Below are 27,878 nucleotides of genomic sequence, written 5' to 3' on the forward strand. Positions count from 1 at the left end.
TAACTGGAAAGCCCCTGTATTTTTACAATCGAAGAAGAAGAAGAGGAGAAGAAGAGGAGGAGGAGGAGGAGGGAGAGGAAGAGGCAGAATTGTAAAAATTGTGAATGGAGATAATTTGATGATCAAGTATGTGTTGTTTTACAATTCTCCAGTCGAGGCAATGTCAGTCCTAAGATGCAGACTAAATCCACAGCCATCTCTACTGATAGGCTTGGATGTAAAAGCAACAACCTGAAACAGTGACTCAAAACATTTTTCAGAAACAACCAAACTTAAAATGTTAGACACAAATAAAGATTTTTGAAATCCCATTGACAAGCTGCCTCTATTATTAGGAAGTAGAACAGGGCCGTAACACCCAGAGGAGATCCAAGAAAGCATGTAAGATTGTGACTGGGAAAGCAGAGAGCTGGCAGGACTGACCCAGGTGGCAGCTCTGTATTCATGGTTGAACACTGTGGCATTTGGCTGCTATATTGATTGGAAGCCAAACCCTGTAGTTCATTTCTGTGTGACCCTCTAAAACAAACTGCAGTGGACACATACTAGCTCGTTTAATCTTCCCAACAATCCTGGGAGGGAACTATTATTGATTCCCATTTTACAGATTGAGACAGACTCTAAAGGCTAAAACGAACACAACATTATTAATCAGCTATACTCCAGTAAAAAAAAAAATTTTTTTTTAAAGAGAAGGTTAATGACTCACTTAGGTTTATACTGCCACTAACAAATGGAAAGCAAACCTTCCATTTGGTTTCCAAATGGAAGAAGACCAAAACATTTCCATCATGGAGTCAGGTATCTGTTCATTTGACACAAGAAAATCCCCACGGATGTTCTGTATCTTTTGAGAGAGCATCTCCCCTACTTGGTGTGTGGCATATTTAGGTTTTTGGTTGGATGTTCTTGCACTGCCATCTTCTCTTCTCCCACAGATGCCAGTGCCATCATTAGAGGAGGAGTCAGGAGGACAGGAACATACTCATTAAAGCCTGGGTTAACTCCTGATATCGAGTAATTCAGAAGGAAGAAGTCACTCAGTTTTCTAGGTAGCATTCACAATGCAAGGTAGCAAACCAAGACAGGGATTATGGGGATAGAAAAGACAGGTATGCTCTTTGCTTCCATGAGGCTTGGAAATCAGCAGAGTCTTCTATTATGGAATTTACAAAATGGTCAGCAACTTTTCATGGCAGATGTGCTTTATTTGACCCACAAGGAATCATAAAAATTTTTTAATTATTAGATCCCAGTGCTTAAAATGGGAGTATTTCATATAACAGTCCAGATTTGTGACTTTTTTTGATAAATTGGAAGATGTGGCACTTGTCAGACTGATGACAATTTGCCTTAGCTGAATAGTGGCTGTCTCCCATTCATCAGAGTTCACACCCGCCCCCTTGCTTCCCTAACCCAGAGATCCAGTGTCAAATTCCACTTATCAGCACAAATTTTTCTTATTGTTGGGCTAAGAGGAAAGATCCCCAAGTTAATCACATTGCAAAATTCTGTTGCCAAATACTCCATTGTACCAATGTCTCTATCAAAATCTCCCTTTCACACATCTTCTTTCACTCAGTTACATAGTAGGCTGGCTCCTAAAAGCATTTGTTTGTGACATGGGCTAGTTCCTCTCCAGCAAAAAGTCAGGGCCCCAAAGGTAGAAGTGACCGGTCTTCAGGGGAAGGTGAATACAGTGTGCATTCTTTGTGAGCAGGATTTTCCTGATCTGAAATAATACTAGGGTAATTTTGTAGTAAAGTCAATTGTCAATTTTATTATGCTTGGAAAAACCTTTAGATGACAAAGTCTAGGTAAAGCAATACATGATCAGATGTGTGGAATTCTTAACTTAAATATTATGTTTAGTAGGCAGAATAGTGACTGGAATGGTCCTCACCATATATTAGGTGGCCAATAAATATTTGTTCAGTGAACGATGCAAGAATGCTGTTTTATAATGCCAGCTTCTTCATTTTTTTAAATGAGATGAAACAGAAAGATAAATTCTTCAAAGATATCCTTTGCCTCTGAGTTTTCTCTTGCTTCCTTCTTCTTTCTCTTCCCTCTCATTCCATACCTGTACATATTAAGCCTTTGTCTAATTTATCTAAGCCTTTTTTAAATTGAGTTTTTAATGTTTGAATTTTTTCCTAAGTAGAAAACTATTTCACTTTTTGGCTGTGTCAGGTCTTAGCTGTGGCACCTGCGGGATCTTTCTCTGTGGTGTGCGTCTTCTCAGCCCGGGTAGACTCTACAGTTGTGGTGTGTGGGCTTAGTTACCCCACAGCATGTGGGCTTAGTTCCCCAACCAAAGATCGAACCTGCATCCCCTACCTTGGAATGTGGATTCTTAACCACTGGACTACCAGGGAAGTCCCCAAGCTCTTATTTTCAGATGAAATACATTAGAGGAAAATTTTCATGCTTAAATGGACAGAGAAGGACAGGGCACATGGTTCTCTTCCCTGATGATGCCATGGTAGGATTCATCTTCCCAGTGAAGGGCATGTATGGCAATTATCCAGGCTTATTTAAGTCTTATGAATTCTGTTTTAGGAGAAGGAGACCATTCGCTTTAAGGTTTTATACATTTTATCCATATTCTTCAGTCTTAGTGTATGTTGTCATCCTTGATCACCCTGTGTTTTCTCTCTGTATTTTTCTAAGTCTTCCCAGGAAGGTCCCAGTGTACAAATTCCTCTGTGAATCCATTCTGGTCTTTTCAGTCTTCAGTGATCCCTCCACACAGTAATAAGAGTAGTTTTAGTACCTGTAACAATAACAATGACAGCAACAACATCAGATTCCATTTCCTGAGATTTCACTGTGTACCAGGCCCTGTGTGAAGTCCTTTACATGCAGTATTTCATTTGATCATGATAATAATGCAATTAGATAAGGGATTTTTGTGATCGTTCCCATTTTACAGAAGTGGAAACTGAATGTCAGAGAGAAAATAACTGGCTCAAGGTCACAGAGTTAACCAGAGACAGGCTTAGATCTGAAGTGAGGTCTCCAAAACCTCTCTGCCATGCTTATACACGCTGCTCCATGAAAATTTCCTACAGCACTTACTGTGGGACAGCTTCCTCGCATTTAGCTTGTGTTACCTTTTGTTGATATGAATATATCTTTTTGTGTTCAGGTCCTATTTATTCAAATAAAGTGTCAGGCCCTTGAGGGCAGAAATAGCTTTATACCATTTTGTATCACCAGAACCTAGCACAATGCTCGGAAAAAATAGAAACCTCTTAATTGCTCCTTTATTTCTACAGTTCTCTAATCAAACCCCTAAGACAGCACTGATTCCATTTTCAAGTCTTATTTTATGCACTTGTCCTATTCTATAATATCAAGAATTCCTGATCTCTGGGTCTTAGGAGCTTGGTTCTTAGGAGCTGCTCAATAATTATTGAGAAATTGAGTCAATGGTTCTTATATGCTGAGGACCACACTAAGTTTAACTTTTTTCTTTTTGAAATTTCATTTTCCACCTCTGCAATGCTGTCTTTTTAATGTTCTACATTCAGCTCACTATGTTGACCCCAAGCATTTGGTTTGAAGAAATTTCAGCAATGTAAATAAGTAAATAAATAATTCAGCATTCTGATTTATCCCTTCTAATTTGTTGTAGCTTTCTCTGGACCTCTATCACACAGAAGATGATATTTACAAACTATCACTGGTTCTGGAGCCTAGAAATTCTAAATCGGTAGGTATTGCTTTTTCTCTGAGGATTAGTGACAAACACCATTATTTGTCATTTACAATAATTGCCCATTACAATAGTGCTATGTGGTTTAAAGATTGAGGAATTAAAAAAAAAATCTGTATTCTCATTTTACCAGTGGAACAGCTTAGCCCTGACAGATAATTCTCTCTTCACTTCACAGGCTAACAAAGAAGAACATCATTTCCAATTACTCTGTTTTATTCTTGATCTTCCATGTTCCCTCTGAGAACTACCTACATATGGGGCTAAAAAATAAGAAGTGGTAACAATAACTCATCTTAATGTTAAAGATCATTCTGACCCTTCCAGGCTTTTTTTAAAGCCTATTCAACATAAAATTAGATTTAATAAGTGTTAAATACCCTAATCATAATTCACAGATTTCTCTACTAATGATTGACCCAACTCAGAATTTCAATATCTTATTTGGATACCACCTCACTTAATTGATAGTTGACTCTTAGTAAAGAAACATTATACAATGAATTGAAGAAATTGCATTACTGAGTGTACACTGCTCATTACTTTTAGCAAGTAGACTGTAGCTCAGATATGTTTTACACCAGGAAGAAAAATATCAGGATGAATATGAAATTTACAATAAGGATGAGGTTTGCATGATGAAGAAAAAATTTCTGTCTGTTTCTTATATATATATCCTGAGATCAGTTTTCTTACAAATGTCTCATTCATTACCTCCATGAGTTCTGTAGTGTGTTGCCAGCAACTCTAGGCTCTAAGTCTGTCCATCTATTAATACCCACTACAATTCTGAACCATTGACTTGAAAGAGGCAGAATGACTGAATGCTGTTCACAGTGAAGGCCAGGTGAGAGAGAATAAACTTGAGTCTGAGTCAGTTGACCTAGTAGCTTCTGTTCTTAAAATAATGAGTGGTGTTTCCATCACTATGTTCCCCTCCCTGCCAGTCCCAAGAGGCTCATCTTCTGAGGACACTGCAGAACGCAGCCTTATGGGAAGATACAGCACCGACAAAGGGAGGGGTTAGGGCTAGACTCTTCAAAATTAGCATGATAAAGAGAACTCAAAAGAAAGGTGGACTTCCCAGATGCTGCAGTGGTAAAGAATCTGCCTGCCAATGCAGAAGACAAAGGTTTGATCTCTAGGTGGGGAAGACCCCCTAGAATGAGAAATGACAACCCACTCCAGTGTTCTTGCCTGGGAAATCCCATGGACAGGGGAGACTGGCAGGCTACAGTCCATGGGGTCACAAAGAGTCAGACACAACTGAGCACAAAAACAAGCAAGAAAGTAAAGTAATGTTATTGAAAAAAGGGAATTCGTAAGCTTCTCTTTCATTCCATAGCTCTGGTGTGATGAAGCTGTCCTGTACATACACACAGCATTGCTGCCTCGCGACACCTTCCTTTAGCTGTAACCAGACATCTTAATTGCTGCCTGTTGGCTGTTGAATGCCTGGCAGGTCATAATATGTATGTTATCTCATTGACTCTGTTAAGCAAACAGAGTCTAGTGAGCCTAGGAATCTTTGACACAGCCAGTAAGCAGGAGAATTTGGATTCCTCTCAGGACTGTCTGGCTTCATCACCTGTGCTTTTTCCTATGATGCTTCCCATCATTTCCTCACCATCTCTTGTTCAGAAACAGGGTAGGAATGATCATGTTGGCATACATGCCTGATTTGTGCCCTTTAGATTTACTTTATTTTCAGTCTCAAGTTTTGCCAATTTTAGGAGATATTTCCATACAATATTAAAAAAAAAATCTTTAAAAAGTATTTATTTGATTGCACCAGGTAGCAGATGGGATCTTTAGTTGCAGCACATGTGATATAATTCCCTGACCAGGAATCCAACCTGGGCCCCAACATTGAAAACATGAAGTCTTAGCCACAGGACCACCAGGGAAGTCCCAAAAGAGTCTTTTTAGCTCTTATCAAAGCAGAAGCTTTTGAAAACCTTTCAAAGTGCTAAAATCCTGTTGTTGTTTAGTCGCTCAGTCGTGTCCAACTCTTTTGTGACCCCGTGGGCTGTAGCCCACCAGGCTCTTCTGTCCTTAGGATTCTCCAGGCAAGTATACTGGAGCGGGTTGCCATTTCCTTCTCCAGGGGAATCTTCCTGACCCAGGGATCGGACCCGTGTCTCCTGCACTGGCAGGCGTGTTCTTTACCACTGAGCCACCAGGGAGCCTGCTAAAATGAAAACTCTATGAAAACGCATTTCCCAATCCCTTTCTGTCTCTTCTCTAAGTGGAATGTCGTCCTATTGGTATTCAGTGTTTGACGCCTGTTGGGAACTAGAGAACAATTTCGAGTCAGGATTATTACTGAGAGCCTGTGGCTTTAGCGTGCTGACAGCTAGAGCCGGCCGGCCCCACCTACTTAGTCTCAGAGCTTCTCGGCCTTTCTCTGTTCACAGGGGCATCCTTTGTGCCTCCCTGTTTTTTGTGTTTTACTTCATGTCTCAGTTTTTTCATGCTACCTCGAGGTCAAAGAAATACCTAGCATTTCTACTTACAGAATAGTTAGGTCCAGACAACTAAATATGTATAAATATTGATATTCTAATGACTTAGTACCTGCTTGAAAACATAGCATGATTTAATGGGTGACCTTTGTAGTTTGTGTGGAGTCTGACAAATATTGAGTATAGCTATATTTCCTTTGGAAGTTTGAAATATCTTCTGGTATCCCTCTGAGCTTATGATAGTGTTTTGAGGAGATGGGGGTACTTTACCAAGTACCAAGGGAACCAAGGGTTTAGTCCTTTGTCATATCAACAAGATGAAAGACTTGAGCGAAAGAGCCGAGATGGGAGAGTGTGTGTGTGTGTGTGTGTGAGAGAGAGAGAGAGCGAGAGAGACTGTGAAAGGGTGACCATATGCGGATGGCAGATATTTTTTGTTTTATTTGTAGCCCACGGGATATCAGAAACACCCACCTCACAACATTAGTAGAGGCATAAATCCATGTAGTTACACCTCAGCTCCCCTTGCAAAAATTTTATTCCAAACTCAGTGTCCAATTAAAAAAAAAAAATCTGCTAATACATGTGTGTAGGTAGGCACCAGAAAAAATATTTCATTGTGTGAGAGTCCAAGGGAGAGAACACAACATGCACAGTGCTCTTGGCTGGTCTCCTGATAGGACTGTGCTTTGTGCTTGTGCCGTATAAACGTGTTATGCATTATTGCCACCATCTTCTCACATTCTTAAGTGAAAATAGCTTGCAAGAACGTAGGAACATACTGTGGAGAAAACAAGTTGCACTCAAGAGGGCTCAAGGGAGCTAGCGATTATTCAAACCATCAAGAAGTGATTAAGCATATTGAGAGAGATGCTGGCAAGATGACATAAACTTGGCTGTGCACCGCTGCCTGCTTGCTGCACACACCTAATTTATCACTAGCACTGAGTATTAAAGAATTAGATAACTGGTGTTTCATAGGCATTCTATTATACAAAAAAACCTGTATGGCGTGTTATAGAGATGTTTACCAGTGTTTTCGTATTATTTAGGGAACTTGGATAGGATTTTTGGATAAGCAGGATGAGTAATGTTTTTTCCCACCTATAAAAATGCAATCTAGGCTCCTGCTAACCAAAACGCACTATCCAAATATGTATTTGGTTACAGATTAGATTCTACCGAAAAAATATTCCATTAACAACATTTTCATTGATGTTTGTTTTAAAAACATTTAAGTGCTACACAAATATAATTTTCTACTGATGTGAACATGCAAAACTCACATGTCTTTCTCAGTGTCCCTGGTCCAAATTTCAAAGTCCCAGATAAAGTTGAAAAATGTGTGTGTTTTCCGTGTGTAAAATAGATAGCTAGTGGGAAGCTGCTGTCTAGCACAGGAAATTTAGCTTGCTCCTCTGTGATGACCTAGAGGGGTGGCCCGGAGGTGGAAGGTGGGAGGAGCCACAAGAAGGAGGGGATATATGTACACATACAGCTGATTCACGTTGTTGTCCAGCAGAAACTAACACAACACTGTAAAGCAATCATACTCCAATTTAAAAAATAAATAAAAAAAATTTTTTAATGTGTATGTTTTCTATTGGCAGCCTACCTCCCCTACGACGCCCACCAAGCCTGTGGTACCCCTGGAGTGGGCCTCAGGAGTGATGCCGAAGCCAGATCCTACAGTCATCAACAAGCACATAAGGAAGTTAGTTGAGGTAAGTGAGCACTAGGAGGCCCCTTTCTCTTTCCAGAATGTTCTCTGGTACCAGCCTAGGTATCAGCTGGAGTCCATTAAAACAGCCCTCCTGCAGGTAGGAAAAATTCAACAGACACTTAGCTCTGCCTGGCCATGGCTTCTGGGGAAAAATCTTCCAGGAAGGCCCCCTTTCCCCTTTCTTTCTGTGGGTTCTCACTTGTCCAAATGTTCACAGCTACTTAGAACTCCTGTCTTCCCCAGGCATTTGACACATTTGTCATTGCCCCTGCAACCCAAAGGACTGTTTGAAGGTTAGAAACTACTCATTAAAAATCCACATGGGGGTACTTGCCTGGTGGTCCAGCAGTTAAGAATCCGCTTCCAATGCAGGGGATGCAGGTTTGATCCCTGCTGGGGGCACCAATATCCCACAGGCCGCAGGGCAGTTAAGCCCATGAGCTGCAACTTCTAAGCCCGTGTGCCACAGTGAAGACCCAATGTAGTCAAAAAACAAGCAAGAAATAACCCACGTGGATCAGAATAAAATGCTTGATAAATTGGTTACCTGAGGCTAGGAGGAAAATCCTGCAAGTTCAATAGTTTCTTCAGCTTTGTATGTTTGGAGGTCTGTGACACAGCAGCACAATACCATTTAGGTCAGAAACATCACTTAATAAAGGGCAAGATGATGTCAGAGTTTTCCATGTAAAAAAACAGTAGATGCACCAATGTGGGAAAGAAGGAAAGCACCTTACTCAGGCACTAGAAACTGTGATTATTGATTATACATCTACCTTCGAGCATCAGTATCTCCTCAGGTGCAGTAGAAACAAGTCTTTGGTATGTAATGTACTCTTTGCTGGGAAAGAATGTTTACAGAAAAAGAATGTTCTACGTCTTGGCTCATCCACAAAACCATGAGGTGCTGATAGAAAAGTTTCATGGAGCATATGTGGCAGAAAGGAAGGAAAGGGTGAGGGAAGATGATGAGAAAGCCATAAGGTCCAGTGGGGACCATATGATGATGTGATAGTGACAGACCCTACTTGGAGCCAGGGAAAGTCGGCAAAGGATCCAGGGATATGGAATTGTGGCTCAGGAAAGTCTAGAATCAGGAAATAAGAGGTATTCTTTCTCCTACTCTTATGTCTGCTTTTCTCTGAATGTTCACGCCGTTCTCTGCAGACAGGCCTTCTTTGCTGCACATGTGGAGTCTATTTTGCCCCTTAGTACTTTATCTCTTTTCTCTAATTCCAATTTCATGGGGGAAGGTTGACCCGGTTTTGATAGGCTGAGTACCACTAATTTAACCAAATAAACGACTGGGTTTTACTTGAATTTCCATAATGAGTTTTATTTCACAAAAAATCTTATACTCTCAGTATAAATATGGGTATTAAATGATAAATTGTAAGCACTCCATAATAGTTAAATTTTAAGCATTTTTGATTTGAATAAGTATTGAAAGTGAAACTTACAAAAAAGTTCAGTTATCTATGAATAAACTTAGAATGAGTGCCAGTCATATTTTAATGAAGTAATTTGTTCATTTATACATTGCCTACTTCCCAAAATACTCCTGAAGCAGCCTGCAACCTAAGGCAATACAGATAAAATATAATAGACACCACAAGGGAAAGAGAGAGAGATTCATTGCAGCTAGACTCGAAGTCAAGTATTTGCATACATGTGTTTGCAGGGAGAACTCACAAATTTTTTTTTTAAATCTTAAGAGGGCAATAGAAAATTCTTTTTTATTTTTCTCTGATTATAAGGAAAGCCAGGGGGATTCTATTGGAAGTCCAGTGGTTAGGACTCAGCACTCTCACTGGCCCCTGGTTCAGTGTCTGGTTGGGGAATTAAGATCTCATAAGCCATGTGGTGAGGCCAAAAAAAAAAAAAAAAGGCAGAAACATTGTGAATATTAATGCATTACATAAAACATAGAAAGTAGAAAGTTTTACCTTCAGGTCTTGGTATTTCTTCTGCCTAGGGATAATCACTGATAACTTGTAGATGATCTTGTATGACTTTATTCCACTCCCTCCATACACACACACACACACACACGCATATATGCATATCTTTGAGCAAACTTTTTTGAGAATTCTGAATTCTTACATATATATATAAATCTGTTTCTAGACTGTACTGTCTCTACTAAGTTATAATACCATGTTGTTTTGGCTAATGTAGCTTTGATTTCTGATAAGGTACACTGTCTCTCATGACTCCTCGTTTTTTTATTTGAAGTATAATTAACCTTCTAGGTGTTCTAGGTATTTGACATTTCTACACATTATAAAATGATCACCATAATAAGTCTGGTTACCAACTGTCACAATACAATGATATTAAAGTATTATTGACTGTATTCCCCAAGCTGTGCTTTCCATCCCATGTCATTTGCAACTGGAAGTTTTCACCTCTTAATTTCTCTTGCCTATTCTTCCATCCTCCCACTCCCCTCACCTCTGGCAACCACCTGTTTGTTCTCTGTATCTATGAGTCTGTTTCTGTTTTATTTTGTTCATTTGTTTTTTGAATCCTACATATAAGTGAAATCATATGATATTTGACTTTCTCTGCCTGACTTATTCCAGAGAAGGCAATGGCACCCCACTCCAGTACTCTTGCCTGGAAAATCCCATGGAAGGAGGAGCCTGGAAGGCTGCAATCCATGGGGTCGCTGAAGGTCGGACATGACTGAATGACTTCACTTTCACTTTTCACTTTCATGCATTGGAGAAGGAAATGGCAACCCACTCCAGTGTTCTTGCCTGGAGAATCCCAGGGATGGGGGATCCTGGTGGGCTGCCATCTCTGGGGTCGCACAGAGTCGGACACGACTGAAGCGACTTAGCAGCAGCAGCAGCAGCCTGACTTATTCCACTTACCATAATATTCTAAAGTCTTTCCATGTTGTCAAATAAAGGCAAGGTTACATCCATTTTTTATGGCTGAATCTATTCCAGTTTATTCATATATCACATCTTCCTTATTCATTCATCTGTCAATAGACTCTTAGGTTGCTTCCATATCTTGGTTATTGTAAATAATGCTGGAATGAACACAGGGGTGTATATGTCTTTTCAAAAACAAATATTTTTGTTTTCTTTGGAAAAAATACACAAAAAGGAATTGATGGATTGTATGATAGTTCTAGTTTTAATTTTTTGAGGGACCTCCTTACTGTTTTCATAGGGGCTACACCATTTTATAATCCCACCCAAACAGCACACGAGGGCTCCCTTTTCTCCACATCCTCAACAACAGTTGTTGTTTGTTGTCTTTTTGATAATAGCCATTCTGACAGGTGTGAGGTGGTATCTCATTGTGGTTTTTATTTGCATTTCCCTGAGATGAGCGATGAGTGATATTGAGCATTTTTTCATATGTCTGTTGACCATCTGTAAATCTTCTTTAGAAAAATGTCTATTCAGGTCCTCTGCCTTAAAAAAAATTTTTTTTTGGTCAGTTCTTTGTATGTTTTGAATATTATCCCCTTTTAAGATGTATCATTTGCATCTTGTAACCTTCTCCTATTCAGTAGGTGGCCTTTTCATTTTGTTGACGTTTCCTTCCCTGTGCGAAAGCTTTTTAGTTTGATATAGTACCAGTTGTTTGTTTTTGCTTTTGTTTCCCTTGCCTGAGGTCATTACTCCTCATCTTTAATAATTTTAGGCTATTTTCAACATGTTACTTCTATCGGAACTTTAGAATTAATTTGTTCATTTAAAACAAATTCCCACTGGGATTTTTATTGGAATTGCATTACATATGTATACTTTGATTTTTGAGATAATTTAACATTTCAAGTTTCACATTCTATTGTCATGGTGTTGGTATTTGTATATTTACCAGCCTCACTCCTACTCAACCCAAAGGGCTCGATTTAGACCTTGCTTTCTTCAGGAAATATTTTAAAATTTCCTTCCCACCTCCCTTCATAGCATTCTGCCTTTATCTTCAGCATTGCACTTACCTCATAATACCATAAAGGCTTCTCAATTTTGTTATCTCCTACTAGATTTCAAGCTCATTGATAGAAAAAGTAATATGCTAATTATGCTTTCCCAATAACAAGTTCAGAGGCTGCCTCATAAATAGTCATTCAATAAATATTTGTCTTTCCTTTGCAGTCTGTGTTTAGGAACTACGACCATGACCATGATGGGTATATCTCCCAAGAAGACTTTGAAAGTATAGCTGCCAATTTTCCCTTCTTGGATTCCTTTTGTGTGCTGGACAAAGACCAGTAAGTTTAATTTTGTTATATTATAACGTAGCTGTCCTGAAGCAGAAAATTACTATCAAAGGAGAGCAGAGAAGTCTATCTCTAATTTATATCCTGAAAGCGTCAATCCTAGTGATTTGATGAGATGTGTCTAACTTTTTGCTGATTTTTTCTTGGTGTCCATGAACATAACTGGTTGGATGGAATCACAAAGCAGATCACATCGTTAGTGTTAAGTAGAAGTTCATTTGCAAATTAGCCCAGCTTTCCATTTCATGTATTACTGCTACTACTTAGCAGATGAACTATCCTCAACCCCAAAACCTCCATCAATAAAAGAATAGAGACTAGATGGGGAAACAGTGGAAACAGTGTCAGACTTTATTTTTTGGGGCTCCAAAATCACTGCAGATGGTGATTGCAGCCATGAAATTAAAAGATGCTTACTCCTTGGAAGGAAAGTTATGACCAATCTAGATAGCATATTCAAAAGCAGAGACATTACTTTGCCAACAAAGGTCCATCTAGTCAAGGCTATGGTTTTTCCAGTGGTCATGTATGGATGTGAGAGTTGGACTGTGAAGAAAGCTGAGCACTGAAGAATTGATGCTTTTGAACTGTGGTGTTGGAGAAGACTCTTGAGAGTCCCTTGGACTGCAAGGAGGTCCAACCAGTCCATCCTAAAGGAGATCAGTCCTGAGTATTCATTGGAAGGAATGATGCTAAAGCTGAAATTCCAGTACTTTGGCCACCTCATGCGAAGAGTTGACTCATTGGAAAAGATTCTGATGCTGGGAGGGATTGGGGACAGGAGAAGGGGACGACAGAGGATGAGATTGGCTGGATGGCATCACCGACTCGATGGACATGAGTTTGGGTGAACTCCGGGAGTTGGCGATGGACAGGGAGGCCTGGCGTGCTGCGATTCATGGGGTTGCAAAGAGTCGGACACAACTGAGCAACTGAACTGAACTGACTGATAGTTAGGTCTAGTATAGTAGAGTCTTCATTATCACTGGACCAGGGAGTAATCTTAAAAATGATCAAGTAAGTAAGATTTTTTTTTTAGATTACGTATGGTGTTCAGCTGCAGATGACAGGTATGGATAGCCAGAAAGTATCCATGCTTTGTTTATTTCTTTGCTAGCTCAAATGCTGTCTTGAGAAACAAAGGAAAAAAAATGTTTCTGTTTAGCTTCAAACAATTTGTGAGAGATTAAGTAAATTTAGAGGCTAAAACCCGGATCATTAAATTTTTTTTAATTGGCAAGAAACTCTGACATTAATAGTTTTATCACTTCATTTTTAATTATGTGAGATTAATTCCTAGTTTAAAAATCATCTGTAATGAAATACTGGATTTTATATTGGTCAAGTATCCAAATTATATCATATTAAAATCCTCTAATATTTGTGTTGTAGTGAGAAATTTTTAAAAAGTCAAACCTGTAAATAATTCAGCATAAGGAAAGCCTTGGCAATTTATCATCAACATCTTAAAACCTTAATCTATCTTCACTGTATAACTAGATCAGAGAAATACTTTAAAAATACTTATATACTTTTAAAATAAATTATTAGAAACATAAACTTCTCTTATTAAATCAACTTTAAATTATCTGCTAACTACATACTTCTTCTCTGTTTGTTTCTGTCAGTAACATGTATGTAGAATATGAACTTAAAATCACTTTCCAGTCTTCATTTTCTTGCTCTGCCATTCTTTAGATGGAACTGAGTCTGTCCCAGTAAATACATATAGTTTTTCCTAAAAATATAATAATCTTCCCTAAAAATGAAGGTTTAAAGTATCCCTACATGATTTATTGCCAGACATGCTTAGATATGTTGATTTTGAGAGGAAAGTGGACCATCCAGGAGAAGATTCTATCATGTTGTTGAAGATATGGCACCAGGATTAAAGAGAACAGTCAGGGCAGGAGACATAGATTGTCAGGTCTTCAGTGCGGTGGTGTGAGCTGGAGTCCCAGGAGTGTGAGCACATTCTGATGGGAAAGTTTATTATTTTAATTAAAAAAAATTTTTTTATCTTTTGGCCCCACTGCACAGCATGTGGGATCTAGTTCTCAGACCAGGGATCGAATCCACACCCTCTGCAGAGGCAGCACAGAGTCTTAACCACTGGACCATCAGGGAAGTCCCTCTGATAGGAAAACTTAGAGGAACATGAGCATGGGGCCTGGGAATGTGGCTTCAGGGACTCCTCTCCCCACGTGCAGAAGCTGAAAGACATGGATCCTTCAGAAGAGCTAGAGAAGGAGGAGCAGAAGAGGCAGAAGGGAGCCATGGCTACATGGAATCACCGGGGAGCGTGGAGAAGGGATGTCAAAAAGGGGGAATCCTGTCCCCATGTGACGTGCTGCCAGGAGGTCAGCAAGTTCAAGGAATGAGAAAAGGCCACTGAGGATGTTACTGTGACAGCTTCAGTAGAATGGTGAATTAGAAACCTGATTATGTGGAGGAAAAGAGTAACTGAAGGAAGTGGAAAAAATGCCTACTGAATACTCCTCCGAAAAACTTCAGGAGTAAGAGGACAACTTCAGGAGTAAGAGAGAAAAGACAAGTGTTGGACTGGAGGCAGGAGTAAGGAAAGCGCTTTTTAAGGAGGAGACGTCCTGAGTGTATTTGTATACAGAAGAATGAGTGGCTGGCAAGATGGAGCAGCACTTAGAAGGAGTGGTGTCCTGGAGAGTCGGAGAGCGGGGTTGGTGGGGAGGTGGAGGTGGGAAAATGAACCCAAGAAAGGACAGATGAGAGATAAAGGAATTCTGAATCAGCACAGAAGGGTGTGATCTTCAACACACGCTGATGTAGCCAAAAGGCAACATGAAGTTTACCTATGTCAATGAATTTGATGGGGTCTTCCGGTAAACAAGGAGTCAGGGTGTGCAGTGATAGGTGGAACCAGAGGTTCTATGTGAAGAAGATCTGGGAGAATCACTCTCGTGGTCTGTGTGCCAATAAGACATGAATGAAAAGGTTACCAATGGTAGTGATCTGGACAACATCAGGTGGAAAAATCTGAGAATGGTGGGTCCAGTTATCATGGTTTTATTCCTTTCTCCAGCAACCTGATTCTTGCAAACCCTCTTATGAGGCAAAGGCTAGGAAGGAGATGTCCTTCTGGAAGCTTGTTGGTAATGAAGAAGACTTTCTGTGCTACAGTGCACAAGTCACCCTCCTCCCCACGATACATACACACACACATGCTCTGCTTACTAAGAAAGCCTTTGGGACTGAAAGCTGTCCTTTGAGGTCCTCTCCTTTTGGATGTGAACATGTGAACAGGATAGTGAATATTCCCACCTGCTTTGGTACAAAGGTTTGGGAGGCGAGTGATTTAAGTGTGGCAACTACTGAGCGGTATGTTTAAAGAGCCCTCTGTTCTTGGTTCTCTTCGCAGGGATGGCCTAATCAGTAAGGATGAGATGATGGCTTACTTCCTGAGAGCTAAGTCCCAGCTACACTGTAAAATGGGACCAGGATTTGTCCATAATTTTCAGGAGATGACCTATCTCAAGCCAACCTTCTGTGAACACTGTGCAGGATTTGTAAGTCTGTTTTTCAGTGTTTTCCCTTGTATGTAGTGATTTGTGCAGTATTCTGAGAATGTGGGAAAATGGTCCACTGTCAGAGTTCATGGTCTGTCTTAGATCATGTAAACCACGATGGCTCCCTGAAATGAAACATTCGACTAAAAGCAAGATCCGCAGCCGTCTATGGGGTCACACAGAGTCGGACATGACTGACGTGACTTAGCAGCAGCAGCAGCAGGTTTAGCTACACTCTTTCTAGGAATTCAGGGCTGGCAAAGACAGGGAAGGTTGGTGAGGCCTATTAACTTGAGAGAGCAGTTTGACTGTTCATACCTGCCAGGGAAAGTTTCTGCCCAGTGAGTCCTGGCATTCATCACTAAGTGGGTACAACTAAGTGGGGGTATTTCTTAAGCCAGCTCCTCCCAGTTCTTGTTTTATATGGTGTCAATCACTAGAAATCTATCATGACATGGCTCAATAATTCATAGCTCAGAAAGGAAAGAAATCTTTTCAAAGATAAGGTGGTTATAATAATAAATAATATTTACTTGGTATTTGACAGGAATAAACTATTTAGAGACATTAGTGTAATTGATCCTCATAACTAGCCCACGAGGTGGGCATTTCACTCTCCCCACTTGTGTGTGAAGGGAGGGAGGTCCAGGGTGGATAGCCCAATTCTCCCCAGATTTCACAGCCAATAATGACTAGATCTGGGATTCAAATGCAGGTATTCTGGTTTACCTACACCACTGCAATAAAGGAAGGTTGTATACATCATTTCCCACATTTGATGATTCTTTGGCAATTAAGATCAGGTTTGGCCTTGGTATTCATCAAAGACCCTTGAGCTCTGAACATCTTCTAGTTGATATCCTAGTAATAAAAGATGGAAAATGTGGTACCTACACGAGGGTAGCCCAGCAGCCAGGTGAGTGGCATTTGTTCAGGCGCCAACTCAGTTTTGTTAGCTTCGTGTCCTGCTGTGAACCCATACGAAATTCATAGCTGATATCATATAAGCTCCCACTAAATTATATTTTTCCCTTTCATTCTTTTTTAAAAATAGTTTAATATTTATTTGCTTTTTGTCTGTGTCAGATCTTAGCTGAAGCAGGCAAGTACTTCACGCCACACGTGGGCTTCTCTCTAGTGGTACCGCGTGGGCTCAGTGGTTGCAGTGAGCAGGCTTAGTTGCCCTGAGTCTTGTGGGATCTTAGCTTCTTGATCAGGGATTGAAACCTCATCCCCTGCATTGCAAGGCAGTCTTTACCACTGGACCACCAGGGGAGTCCCTCCCTTTCATTCTGGAATAACTGGCTTTGAGGAGCCGAAGGCAGGAGTTTCTATTCAAGCATCCCTCTGAGAATGGATAAATTAGAGGCAGTGGTTACATCAAAGATGGCCCCATGTGATCATAGCAGCTGCTGCGGTCAAGGGGCAAGGGCAGCCTAACAGCTCTCTCCGCCCACCCCAGGGAAAGAGAGGTTCTCCTACCGGCTACAGCACTGGGATTGTGTCACCTGATCACTTGATCATCAAACAAATACGTCTCCTTTTTCATGTTTCTCTCTTCTGAGAGGGACTTTTGCCTGTGTCTAGACCTGAAAAATGCTCGAGTGGGATGGAGCTGTGTGCAACTCTCTACTGCAGAGGGAGGCCCAGGGAATTTCTTTGGCCAGGGCCCGGCTCAGCCAAAAGTCAAGTTGAGGCTTCTGACCCTGGCATGCTATGAGAGTTGGTAGGTGCTTATCAAATCTCGAGGTCTTATCTCTGCTCCCCAGTGCTTCTGGGCGTCTCTCCCTTCCATGGAGGCACAGATTCTGTAGAAGCAACAAGGTAGGATTCCCAGAGCTTCCACACTCCCCTCCTCAACTCATCACAGTGCATTTGCTGCACTAGTTTTTAGAAGCAGCCATGATCAGGTAGAATGCTCTGGACTTGGCGTCCAGAACTCTGAATCTCAATTCTGCCCTTAACTCTATGTCCTTGACCAAGTTATTGATCATCTCGGAGTCTCTACTTTCCTCTTTGTAAGAGAGGGTTAAGACTTACCTGTCGTGTTGTTGTGATGATTAAATATCAGACGTTGCATGCCACAGAGCTCAAAGTAAATCCTTCTCTTTTGTTTTTTAGTGTGCCTTAATACTTTTGGAGTTTAATTGAAATGAAATCATTTACAGTTTTTATAGCCATTTTTACTTTCCAAAATACACTGAATTTCATTGCTACAATATGAGTTGACCTTTACACAGGCATATTAAGCAACAACAACAAAAAACCTCATTGGTTTTCAAAGGGATTTATAAAATACCATGTTCTAGATGGGCATTGAAGGGAATTATGGGGAAATAGAAGGAAATATTTTTTAGTGCCTGTACCACATACTTTTGAAATAAATTCCATTTTGAGGGTAAGGAAGGCAAACAGACACTGCTTGAAATACACTGATTTTAGAATTAGAATCCCAAAGCTGAAAGAGTTTTGCTAATTCCCTTACTTTGAACTCCGGAGAAGTTAAGTGACTTCCCTAAAGTCACATGGATCATGAGCAGCAGAATCATGACTCACATTCAGGTCTCCTGATGCTCAGTCCAGTGCTCCTTCCACCACAAACAATCACTCCTGCAAGAGCCTGAGATCTCACAGTCAAAGGGCTATGGGAAGTATCCTCTCCTGTCCTTGGCTTGTATGCTGACCCAGAGCCTCTTTCTGCCTCGTGTTGTCTCCTGGTTCTTAAGTAAGCATTAGCAAAAAAAAAAAAAAGCATTAGCAAGCAATGCTCTGACTTACCCTCCTCATGGGTCTCATGCTTGACTTTATCCTTTTCAGCAGTTTGGCAGTTTGTGCAGCTGTGCTAATAACATAGCTGGCTATTTGATCATAGCCAGATAATCAAATGCTTCTTAAACCTTATCCTCTCTTGTCCTAGATCAGTGCAAAACAGCCAGGATCCATGGCATCCTGTCTTTCCTCAAGTGACACATTCTTCACCTTCTTCTTTCCCTACTGATTAGCTATGAGATCTTGTCAAGTGACTTCACCTCTCTATAGCTCAGTCTCCTCATCTATAAAAATGAGAAAATTATCATTACCTATCTCATAAGGATCTGGAGGAGGGCATGGCAACCCACTCCAGTGTTCTTGCCTGGCAGATCCCAATGGACAGAGGAGCCTGCCAGGCTACAGTCCATGGGGTGGCAGAGTCAGACACGACAAGCGACTAAACACAGGGATATTGTGAGCATTAAATGAATTGCTACCCATAGCTTACTCATTACTCACTTACTTTGTGAAACTGCCTTTTACATAGCAAGAGTTCACTCAATGCTATCACTGTTATTTTTATTACAAAGACCAAGGGCTCTGTGAGGAAACATTTTCTCATACCCACAAAGTTTCCCAGATGTGGGACCTTGCAAATTATTTGACTTCCTGCATCATGACACTCACCTTTTATAAAAGGGAAGAAAACTTGATTATCATAAAGATCCTTACAGCTCTGACAGATGTGATTGGCTTACCTACCCACTTCCTTTTCTGCAGTGACACCTCCCCATCCCTCTTCCAGTCATCTGAGACACCTGAGGCCTTGCTTCCAGTTAGTTGTCTTAATAATCCTTCCTGTCTCCGGGGCAAAATGTTACCCTGTCCCAAGAGACATTTGTAACATTTTCTGAAGGAACAAATTACTTTTAAGGCCCAAAGGAATCACTGTCCACTGGTGGGATTTCCTTGTCAGAAAGAGACTAAGGAGCAACCTTCCTACCGCCTTGAATCAGCAGCCACTTACTGTTCTCCTAGGACCATGATGCTCACACTCAGGGCATTGTTCTCCTATAACACATTGTGCACAACACCCCCGTCAGTGTCAATAGCCCCTACCATCTCTGTTTCTATCAAAATGATTTTATTAGGTAGATATCAGTCACTCAGCCTAACCATGAAGAGGTTATGAATGGAGTTTCTCCAACTTTAGGGCTAAGCCCGTTTAATTCATCCATGTTCCCTGCTCCTGAAGTCCCTGGTTCCCATATGCAAGTGCTGCAGGAGGCCTGAGAAAGAATGTGGGAAGTGCCCTTCTTCACGGAGGTTACAGCGAGGCAGAGGCTTGTGAGGACACTGTCACCACGATGATAATCCTCAGCTGCCTGGGCAGACTCCCTTGTCACTTCCTACATCCTACTTCTACCTGGGTTGGCACAGCCCTGGCACAGACCAAACACTGGGCACATGGAGAGAATAATGACATGAACAGATGCAAGAGCTTTTCCTCTTTTGTGTTTCATCAAGGCAGAAATGCTTCTCAGAAAATAACCAAGCAAAATTCAAATGCTTTAGTAGGATGGTTTGCTTGGGTTGCTTAATTTCCTGTGCTGTGTGCTTTGCTGTGCCTAGTCGTTCAGTCGCATCCCACTCTTTGTAACCCTGTGGACTGTAGCCCACCAGGCTCCTCTGTCTATGGGGATTCTCCGGGCAACAATACTGGAGTGGGCTGTCATGCTCTCCCCTGGGGGATCTTCCCATCCCAAGGATAGAACCCAGGCCTCCCCATTGCAGGTGGATTCTTTACCGCCTGAGCCACCAGGGAATCCCAAGAATGCTGAAGTGGGTAGCCTATCCCTTTGTCAGGGGAGCTTCCCCACCCAGGAATCAAACCGGGGTCTCCCGAATTGTAGGTGGATTTTTTTACCAGCTGAGTTACCCGGGAAACCCTTAATTTCCTGTAGGGGGCGCCAAAGCAGTGTGAATTGGAAGGTTGGGAATAGATGTGTGTGCACGGCCATGTGTGAGACATACAGCTAGTGGGGACCTACTGAACAGCGCAGGGACCTCAGTTCGGTGCTTTGTGGTGACCTAGTTGGATGGTATGAGGAGTGGGGATAGGAGGAAGGCTCAAGAGGGAGGGGATATATGTATATATATTATATAGCTGATTCACTTTGCTGTACAGCAGAAACAAGCATAACTATGAGTTGTAAACTAACTATACCCTAATTTAAAAAAAAAAAAAAAGGAAAGCAGAGGGATCTAGGGCTTCCAAAGGCAGAGGGACAAAATCTTTCTGTCAATTTTGCTGAGAGCGCATTACAACAGAGTCCAATAAATTCACCAGTATCAGCTTCCCATCCCAGCTCCCGTTTGGCTCCCAGAAAGAAAACGGAAGCCAAACTCCTGTTATTGCTCCAGCTGGAGTGGGCTGGGAGAGGGTCCTCCAGTCAGACAGGAAGGGTGTCAGGAGCAGCTACATCCTGTTTGTGCTCCACCAGTCATCGCGCTTCCCAGGACTTCCTTCTCTGTGGCCTTGTCAGATTCCCTGACATTCCTTTGTCTTTTTGTTACAGCTCTGGGGCATAATCAAGCAAGGATACAAATGCAAAGGTATGTAAATGTTATTTTGTTAAAATTTTTAAATGTGACTTTTGGGGCAGAAGTCATAATTGTCTGATGGAAACTTTAAAGCTTTCCGCATCTTGGAGAACCAGAGGCTTTGGGGCTACTGGCAACTGAAGAGTTAATGTGCCCAGGAAAGGCCTCCCTGACAGTTCATTTCCAAGAGCCCAGGCTGGAATTTTATCCCAAGCAAACTATACTTATCATCCCACACACATCTAACCCCTATCTCTAAGATGTCCTGCTTATCATTAGCACACATTCAAGGTGGGAATTCTGAGGAGAGCAAGCCAGTGGAAATACTGTATATAAGAACTTTGTCCTTCAAGGGAAAAAAAAAGAACCCATGCTTATTTCTGTAATACATATACATCTCTTTCGACTCTCACATAGCTAGTCCTGTCTCTACTAAATCACAGATGACGATGAGAGAAGAGGAGACACTTTTGCCCTTTTCAATCAATTTGTTCATATACTCCCCCCATTTAATTGAAATTTATAGCAATTGCATAAATATATATTTAATAAATGCAAATTATAGATACTTTTGTTGCTACTTGTAGATAAAAGATTATTACATATTATGTAATATGTATTATGCAGACTGTTCATACTGGTTCTTTTAAGAATCTGATAATGCTCTTGAAAAATATAATAAAACCACAGAGGAAAATGTTGTAATCACAGAATGCCTTCAGATTAATAATGTTCCCTGTGATGCCTTTTTTTCTCTAACTGTCTTTCAGTATTTGGCTTTCATCTTACAAAGAGTAGGGAGCTTCCTTAAACCTCTATGGGAGTCACCCTTTAGTGCTCAGGGGAAAAAAAAAATCCCTTTAGTTTTCTGAATCAGTTGTCTTAGTCTAACTTGAATTGTTCCTTGATTTCAAGCAGCAAAGATATTGGTTTCTCCCCCTTATGTCCTAGACAGACAGACAGACAAACACACATACAATTTTATGAAGATGAAAACCAATTAAACCCTAAGATCTCTGTTCATATAGTATTTTCTCTTAAAGATATGTAGAGTGAAAAGTCTAATTAAAACAGACCAAACGTCATTACAATTTGATCTTTCCATGATGTCATTACAAAACCATTTGAAACTGGACCACTTAGGACTGGAGTCCCCAGTCTCCAGGCTGCAGACCAGTACCTGCTATCAGATCAGTGGCAGCATTAGGTTACAAATAAAATGCATGGTATATGTAATGTGCTTGAATCACCCTCAAACCACCTTTCCTACCCCTGGTCTGTGGAAACACTGTCTTCCATGAAGAAATTGGTCCCTGGTGCCGAAAAGTTTTGGGACCACTGATTTAGAGGGAAATGGTTTTGAAAATAATGAGAAAGCTCCTTTTTAGTGGTGAGAGAGAAATATACCCTTTAAAATGATCGTCTGTCCTGTGATTCTAAGAGGAATGTAGAACTCTCATCCTAGGAAATAATTGTGCTGTTATCTTCCAAAGTGGCCAAAATTTTCTACCCCAAGGAGCAATTAACATCTACTTTCTTAACTAAAGCATCTCATGGGACAATCACAGGGTCACTGCATGCCATTTCCAAGCCACAGCCAGTGAAACATGTTTATTGAGCATAAGCTCACCTTGTTTTCTGTTTCTGTGCCAAGAAAGGAAGTGAAGGATGAAATCACTTGCTCTGGAAAAGGTTTGGGGACATGAAGAAGAATAGAAAATGCAGACAAATCCTGAATGGAGGGATGCCTTGCTATTAATAATGAGAGGCAGCAGTAGGTCCTGGGAGAGAGTGGACGCTGAGGCTTCTCACCCACGTTCTGGCTCAGGGAGTGCATTTATGGGGACAGATCTTGGTCTGGAGAAGAACCCCAGTCCCATGTAATTTACAACTAGTTTGAGGACAAAGGCAACTCCTCCCCTCAGGCTGCCCCTGCTTGTTGCTCCCTGGTACTTTAATGAACTGTGTAGAAGAAACAACAGAACAAATAAAAGAGAGAACTTTGGGAACCCCAGGAAGGGAAGAGAGTCCTGCTGGCCCTTTTACTGCCCCAAGACACACCCTGTGGATCTGAGATTAAACACAGAAACAAGGGTGGGGGAGGGGAGTCCTGACAGCCCAAAGACCACCCTGGAAACCTGGTCTGCACCCAACACATGAGGTTCACACTAATCACCTGTGATGCTTTGGGTTGTTTCAGATTGTGGAGCCAACTGTCATAAACAGTGCAAAGACCTCCTGGTTCTGGCCTGCAGGAGGTTTGCCCGGGCACCCTCCTTGGGCAGCAGTCATGGGTCACTGCCTGGAAGTCCCTCGTTGCCCCCAGGTAATGTCCTCTACTTTCTTTCCTATTGTGATTTCTCTCTGCTCACCTTCCAATCCTGCACCTTGGTTGGGTTTTAGATCTAAAACTGGTCAGAGCCATTATTATAAACACAAAGGTCTTCTTCAGGATGAGCAGCAGTGGCTAAAAACCCTTGAACCCTGCACGCTGTCTCTGCTTTCAGGTCTCAATAACTGAGGCCAGTTTCACTCCGCCTCTGATCTGTTCCTCTAGGACCTTGCCCTTCGGACTCCTGTTGTCTGCAACCACTTTGACCGTTTGCTATGAAGCAGTCAGATGTCAAATAATCACGATAATCACAGTAAGCTTTCCCCTTCCAGTGCAGGATGAGGTGTTTGAGTTCCCTGGTGTCACTGCTGGACACCGAGACCTGGACAGCAGAGCCATCACACTGGTCACAGGCTCCTCTGGCAAGATCTCTGTGAGGCTGCAGCGGGCCACCACCAGCCAGGCCACCCAGACCGAGCCTGTGTGGTCAGAGGCTGGCTGGGGGGACTCAGGGTCCCACACCTTCCCGAAAATGAGGTCCAAGTTCCACGACAAAGCAGCAAAGGACAAAGGTTTTGCCAAGTGGGAAAATGAGAAGCCCAGGGTGCAGGCTGGTGTGGATGTTGTTGACCGAGGCACCACGTTCGAACCTGACCAGGATGAAGCAGACATGGATGAGACCAAACAGGATGGTGAGGTCAGTGCTGGTCAAACCACAAACAAAATCAGAAGAGGGAAGCAGAAAGGGACTGAGATGAGCGTTATAGTGAATCCACAAGGCACCCTGGTAGTTTTGAAAGCAGAGTGGTTGGGAATTAAGATATATCACTTTTGCTTTTTTAAAGACATATCACTTTTAGTCTTGCTATTGGCTAATTATGTGACTCTGGACAAATAAATGGTCTCTTCTCCTTGGACCTCAGTTTCATCATGTATAAAACTGAACCAAGGGACTTCCTGGTGGTCCAGTGGTTAGAATTTCACCTTCCAATGCAGGGAATGTGGGTTTGATCCCTGGTCAGGGAGGTAAGATCCCACATGCCTCTTGGCCAAAAAACAAACATAATGGAAACAATACTATAACAAATTCAACATAGGCTTTGAAAATGGTCTGCATCAAAAAAAACAAATCTTAAAAAAAAACAAAAAAAAAACTACAGACACACACACCTGAACTGAATGGGTTCTAAAACTCAGTAAAGACTTTCCTGTCTGTGTACTGATGTGATGTCCAGGGACCCTTGTGTGTATCCAATATATCAGTTCACTATACCCACCAGCTTAGTTTTCCAACTAGAATCAGGGCGCACACTCAGAGAAGGCAGTGGAAGCAAAAAAGTTTGCAGACGGAGGAGAATTGGAAACTCTTGCCCCTACTTAAAAAAAAAGAAAAAAAAGGCTTTTGACAGCATCATGGGGCAGAGGGCGGTGAATATCAGAGGTGGGGGGCTTCAGGATTCTGTAAGAGTCTTTGCCTCCACACAAAAATGATGCTCAAATCATCCAAAGCAAATTGGGACGCATATGGAATATGTTACAATAAGCTGAAAATATAAATTGTTTCAAGATGGACTTAGATAAATTTATTAGTCAATAGTCTATAGTGTATTAAGAAAAAGATTTGAGGAAATTGGTGTCATATTCGTAACCTTTAAAGCAATGTCATGGAAGGCAGCCATTGCCTCCCTACTGAATCATAAACAGAATATTAGGTTAGGCAGAGATCCTACTGGATCAAGCCGATGCTCTTTATTCTCATGATTGGACCTCCACATTCCACTTGTCCTCAGATCTCAGCACAGTCTCCATAGTTATCTATGATGAGAAAAATGTCAATGACCTTTAACTAAAATTCCTTCCTCATTGAAGACAGTAAGGATACTGCACGTGGTAGTCAGTCATACGAAGTTTATTGTAAGTTCCTGCTGAGCCATTGTTTCCCTCTTATAACAATAACTTTTAAAGCAGCTTTATTGAGATATTATAACATTTCCCCATCTAAAGTATATAATTCAGTGGGTTTTCGTATATTCACAGAGTTGCACAACCACCACTACAATCTAATTTAAGAACATTTACACCATGTGCTGGGTGGACTACATGATCTTTTAATTCTCTCTAAATCTTGAGAGCACAAAATACTGGTCATTTGTGATGTTCCCTCAAAATTATCTGATAAATTGCTTTCTGGGGATAGTTTTATTTTACCAAGAGAGATCCCTTGGTACAGCAGGCTCTGATTCATGTTGCAGGATGGCTGACTTCAGCTGAGGACACTGAAGGCAATTGTGTTGGCATTTGGAAGGAGCAAGATAAGAAACTCTGAAGAACACTCCAACGCTCAGGAAGTTATCTGAAAAGATCCCTGGACATTCACTGGCTTGTGACGCTGTGGGATCTGTGACTAAACTATGGGCCAGAGGATTTACCCTATGAACTATTTATTTCCTCCTCCCCTGCTCCTAGTGAGGTGCCACAGAGAGATGTGTTATGTCGTTGGTGATTTCCTCTCCTTTCTCTAGAGCCATTTATATACGGGTGAAATGGAAGCTTTTGGGCACGTACTTGATATTCATTCTCTAAACTCAGACTACTTTTCTGTGAGAATGTTACTTCAGTGTTTTTATAAACTTCTGAGGGGGGTGTTTAACGAGGAGTCAATTTAATGGTCTTTTTGGGTGCTTTTTGGATGGGACCAGGACTTAACATTTTCTTGAGAGACAAGGAAGCTCTTCTAGGCTTGGAATGTAGTGGTTCTTCTAATAATGATCTGTTGCAAGGAGAAGCTGTTTACATTGTTCTTACTGTACAAAGTGCAACAAACCACACTTTTATAATCATATGTCTTACCAATTCTGCATCACTAGGTAGCCATGATAGATACATCCATGAAAACTCTCCTAATATTTATAATTGCCATGGGGAAAAATTCACTAAATGCTTGTCCCATCTGACTAGGTTTAGCCATCTTTCCTAAGACTGCTATTAATTAAGTGTCAGTAGCAATTTAAAAAATAAATTCAAGTTTTAGGGAATAAAATTAAGGAGAAAAACAAACCATCCCTCCAACCACATACTGAAATATTTTTAAAACTCAACCAGCAATTTTTAAAACCTCAAAATAGTTTTAAGACTTCCGTTTGTTGAAAAAGAAAAAAAATTTGGTTGTGAAAGAGAGCTGGCATGTTCTTCCTAAGAAATTGCCATCCATGGTTAAAAAAAAGAGAGAGAGAGAGACATAGAAAGCAAATCACCACAAACTGCCTCTGATTAACATTTCATTTAAACTTTTAAAGTATCAGGGTTTTGAATATCTTCCTTGACTCAGCGTTACTAGACACGGGTCTGTTTCTTACATGATGAATTAGGAGAAAGCGCTTGGTTCAAGATATTGAAAAATAGAGGTGGGTTTGAGCCTAGGGGTGAGGAGAATGAGCTGCTACCAAGTGACCAGTCAGAAACTGGATCCACAGAGGCGCACTGGTCTGCATCTGGAAGCAATCCATGTAAGACTGAGTTTCTTTGGGGGCAGTTGCTTCAATAAAGAAATGCCTTTCTTCTCACTTTCCATTAGGTAAATGAGGACAGTTCTGTTCAGGAAGCACTTGTTGAGGACCTGCTCTGGGCAGGTCCTGTGTTAGATGCACAAAGTGGAGCAACCCTTCATCTCTCCCCTTGGAGATGAGAGTCTGTGCGTGTTAAGGCAAAGTGACTCTCTAAAATACTGTTTCAAATTTGCTAGAACTGACTTAATCAGGCCAAACAGATCCAGAGATCAGTTTGCAAAAATAATGCAAATTAAATAAAGTTATTAGGTGAGGGGTCATGATTGAGCTAGAAAATATAAGAACTCACCATTTGCAAGCACCTCAGAAAGCAAACAGCCATTCTCAGCATTGGTTCTATGTATATGCACTCTCTATTCCTATTCATAAATGCAATGAAATACATGTTATCAAAATTAATAACAGAAAATGGCAATTTAAGTACAAGAAAACTTTCTTGTGTGTATGTCTTGTTAAGGAATATTAAGACTTATTTTTCATCTCAAAGCAGTTATTTCACTTGCCATTTAGTTTGTGTTATTTTTGAGATTTCAAATATACAGAAAGTTTTATATGATCAGCCTTCCTGTTACAAAGATATAAATGAAACTGGAGTAAAAACAAACCAAAAAAAATAATAAAACAAGCATATTTGTGTGTATATATGTATATAAATTATTTTGTATATGTGTGTTTATATATATACATGGCTAGTGGTTAGGGTTCAGTGCTTTCACTGCTTCCATGGCCCAGGTTTAATCCCTGGTTGGGAACTGAGACCACTCAAGCCATGTGGCAAAAACAAAAACAAAACCAGTGAGTATTATTAGATACCAGTGGGCTTCCCTGATGGCTTAGCAGGTAAAGAATCTACCTGCAATGCAGGAGACATAGGAGACACAGGTTTGATCCCTGGGTCAGGAACATTCCTTGAAGGAGGAAATGG

The 27,878-nt window shown here is 41.1% G+C and overlaps 1 protein-coding gene across 7 annotated transcripts in view; it reads left to right on the plus strand.

The window, feature by feature from the left end:
- Window positions 1-27,593, plus strand: part of RASGRP3 (RAS guanyl releasing protein 3) — a 117,656-nt gene extending 90,063 nt beyond the window's left edge. For 6 of the 7 annotated variants that reach the window (XM_059891278.1, XM_015473410.3, XM_015473411.3 and 3 more), the window contains 8 exons: window positions 3,641-3,718; window positions 7,797-7,910; window positions 12,034-12,149; window positions 15,553-15,700; window positions 21,031-21,067; window positions 23,256-23,381; window positions 23,720-24,084; window positions 25,640-27,593. In XM_059891278.1, the coding sequence (XP_059747261.1) occupies window positions 3,641-3,718; window positions 7,797-7,910; window positions 12,034-12,149; window positions 15,553-15,700; window positions 21,031-21,067; window positions 23,256-23,381; window positions 23,720-24,084; window positions 25,640-25,648 (993 nt within the window). In that variant the 3' untranslated portion in view covers window positions 25,649-27,593. The remainder of the gene's footprint in view (window positions 1-3,640; window positions 3,719-7,796; window positions 7,911-12,033; window positions 12,150-15,552; window positions 15,701-21,030; window positions 21,068-23,255; window positions 23,382-23,719; window positions 24,085-25,639) is intronic. The other variant, NM_001075848.2, reaches the window with a different exon arrangement.
- The last annotated feature ends 285 nt before the right edge of the window (window positions 27,594-27,878 follow it).

This window comes from Bos taurus, chromosome 11 (assembly GCF_002263795.3).
Source record: "Bos taurus isolate L1 Dominette 01449 registration number 42190680 breed Hereford chromosome 11, ARS-UCD2.0, whole genome shotgun sequence".
Taxonomy (NCBI): domain Eukaryota; kingdom Metazoa; phylum Chordata; class Mammalia; order Artiodactyla; family Bovidae; genus Bos; species Bos taurus.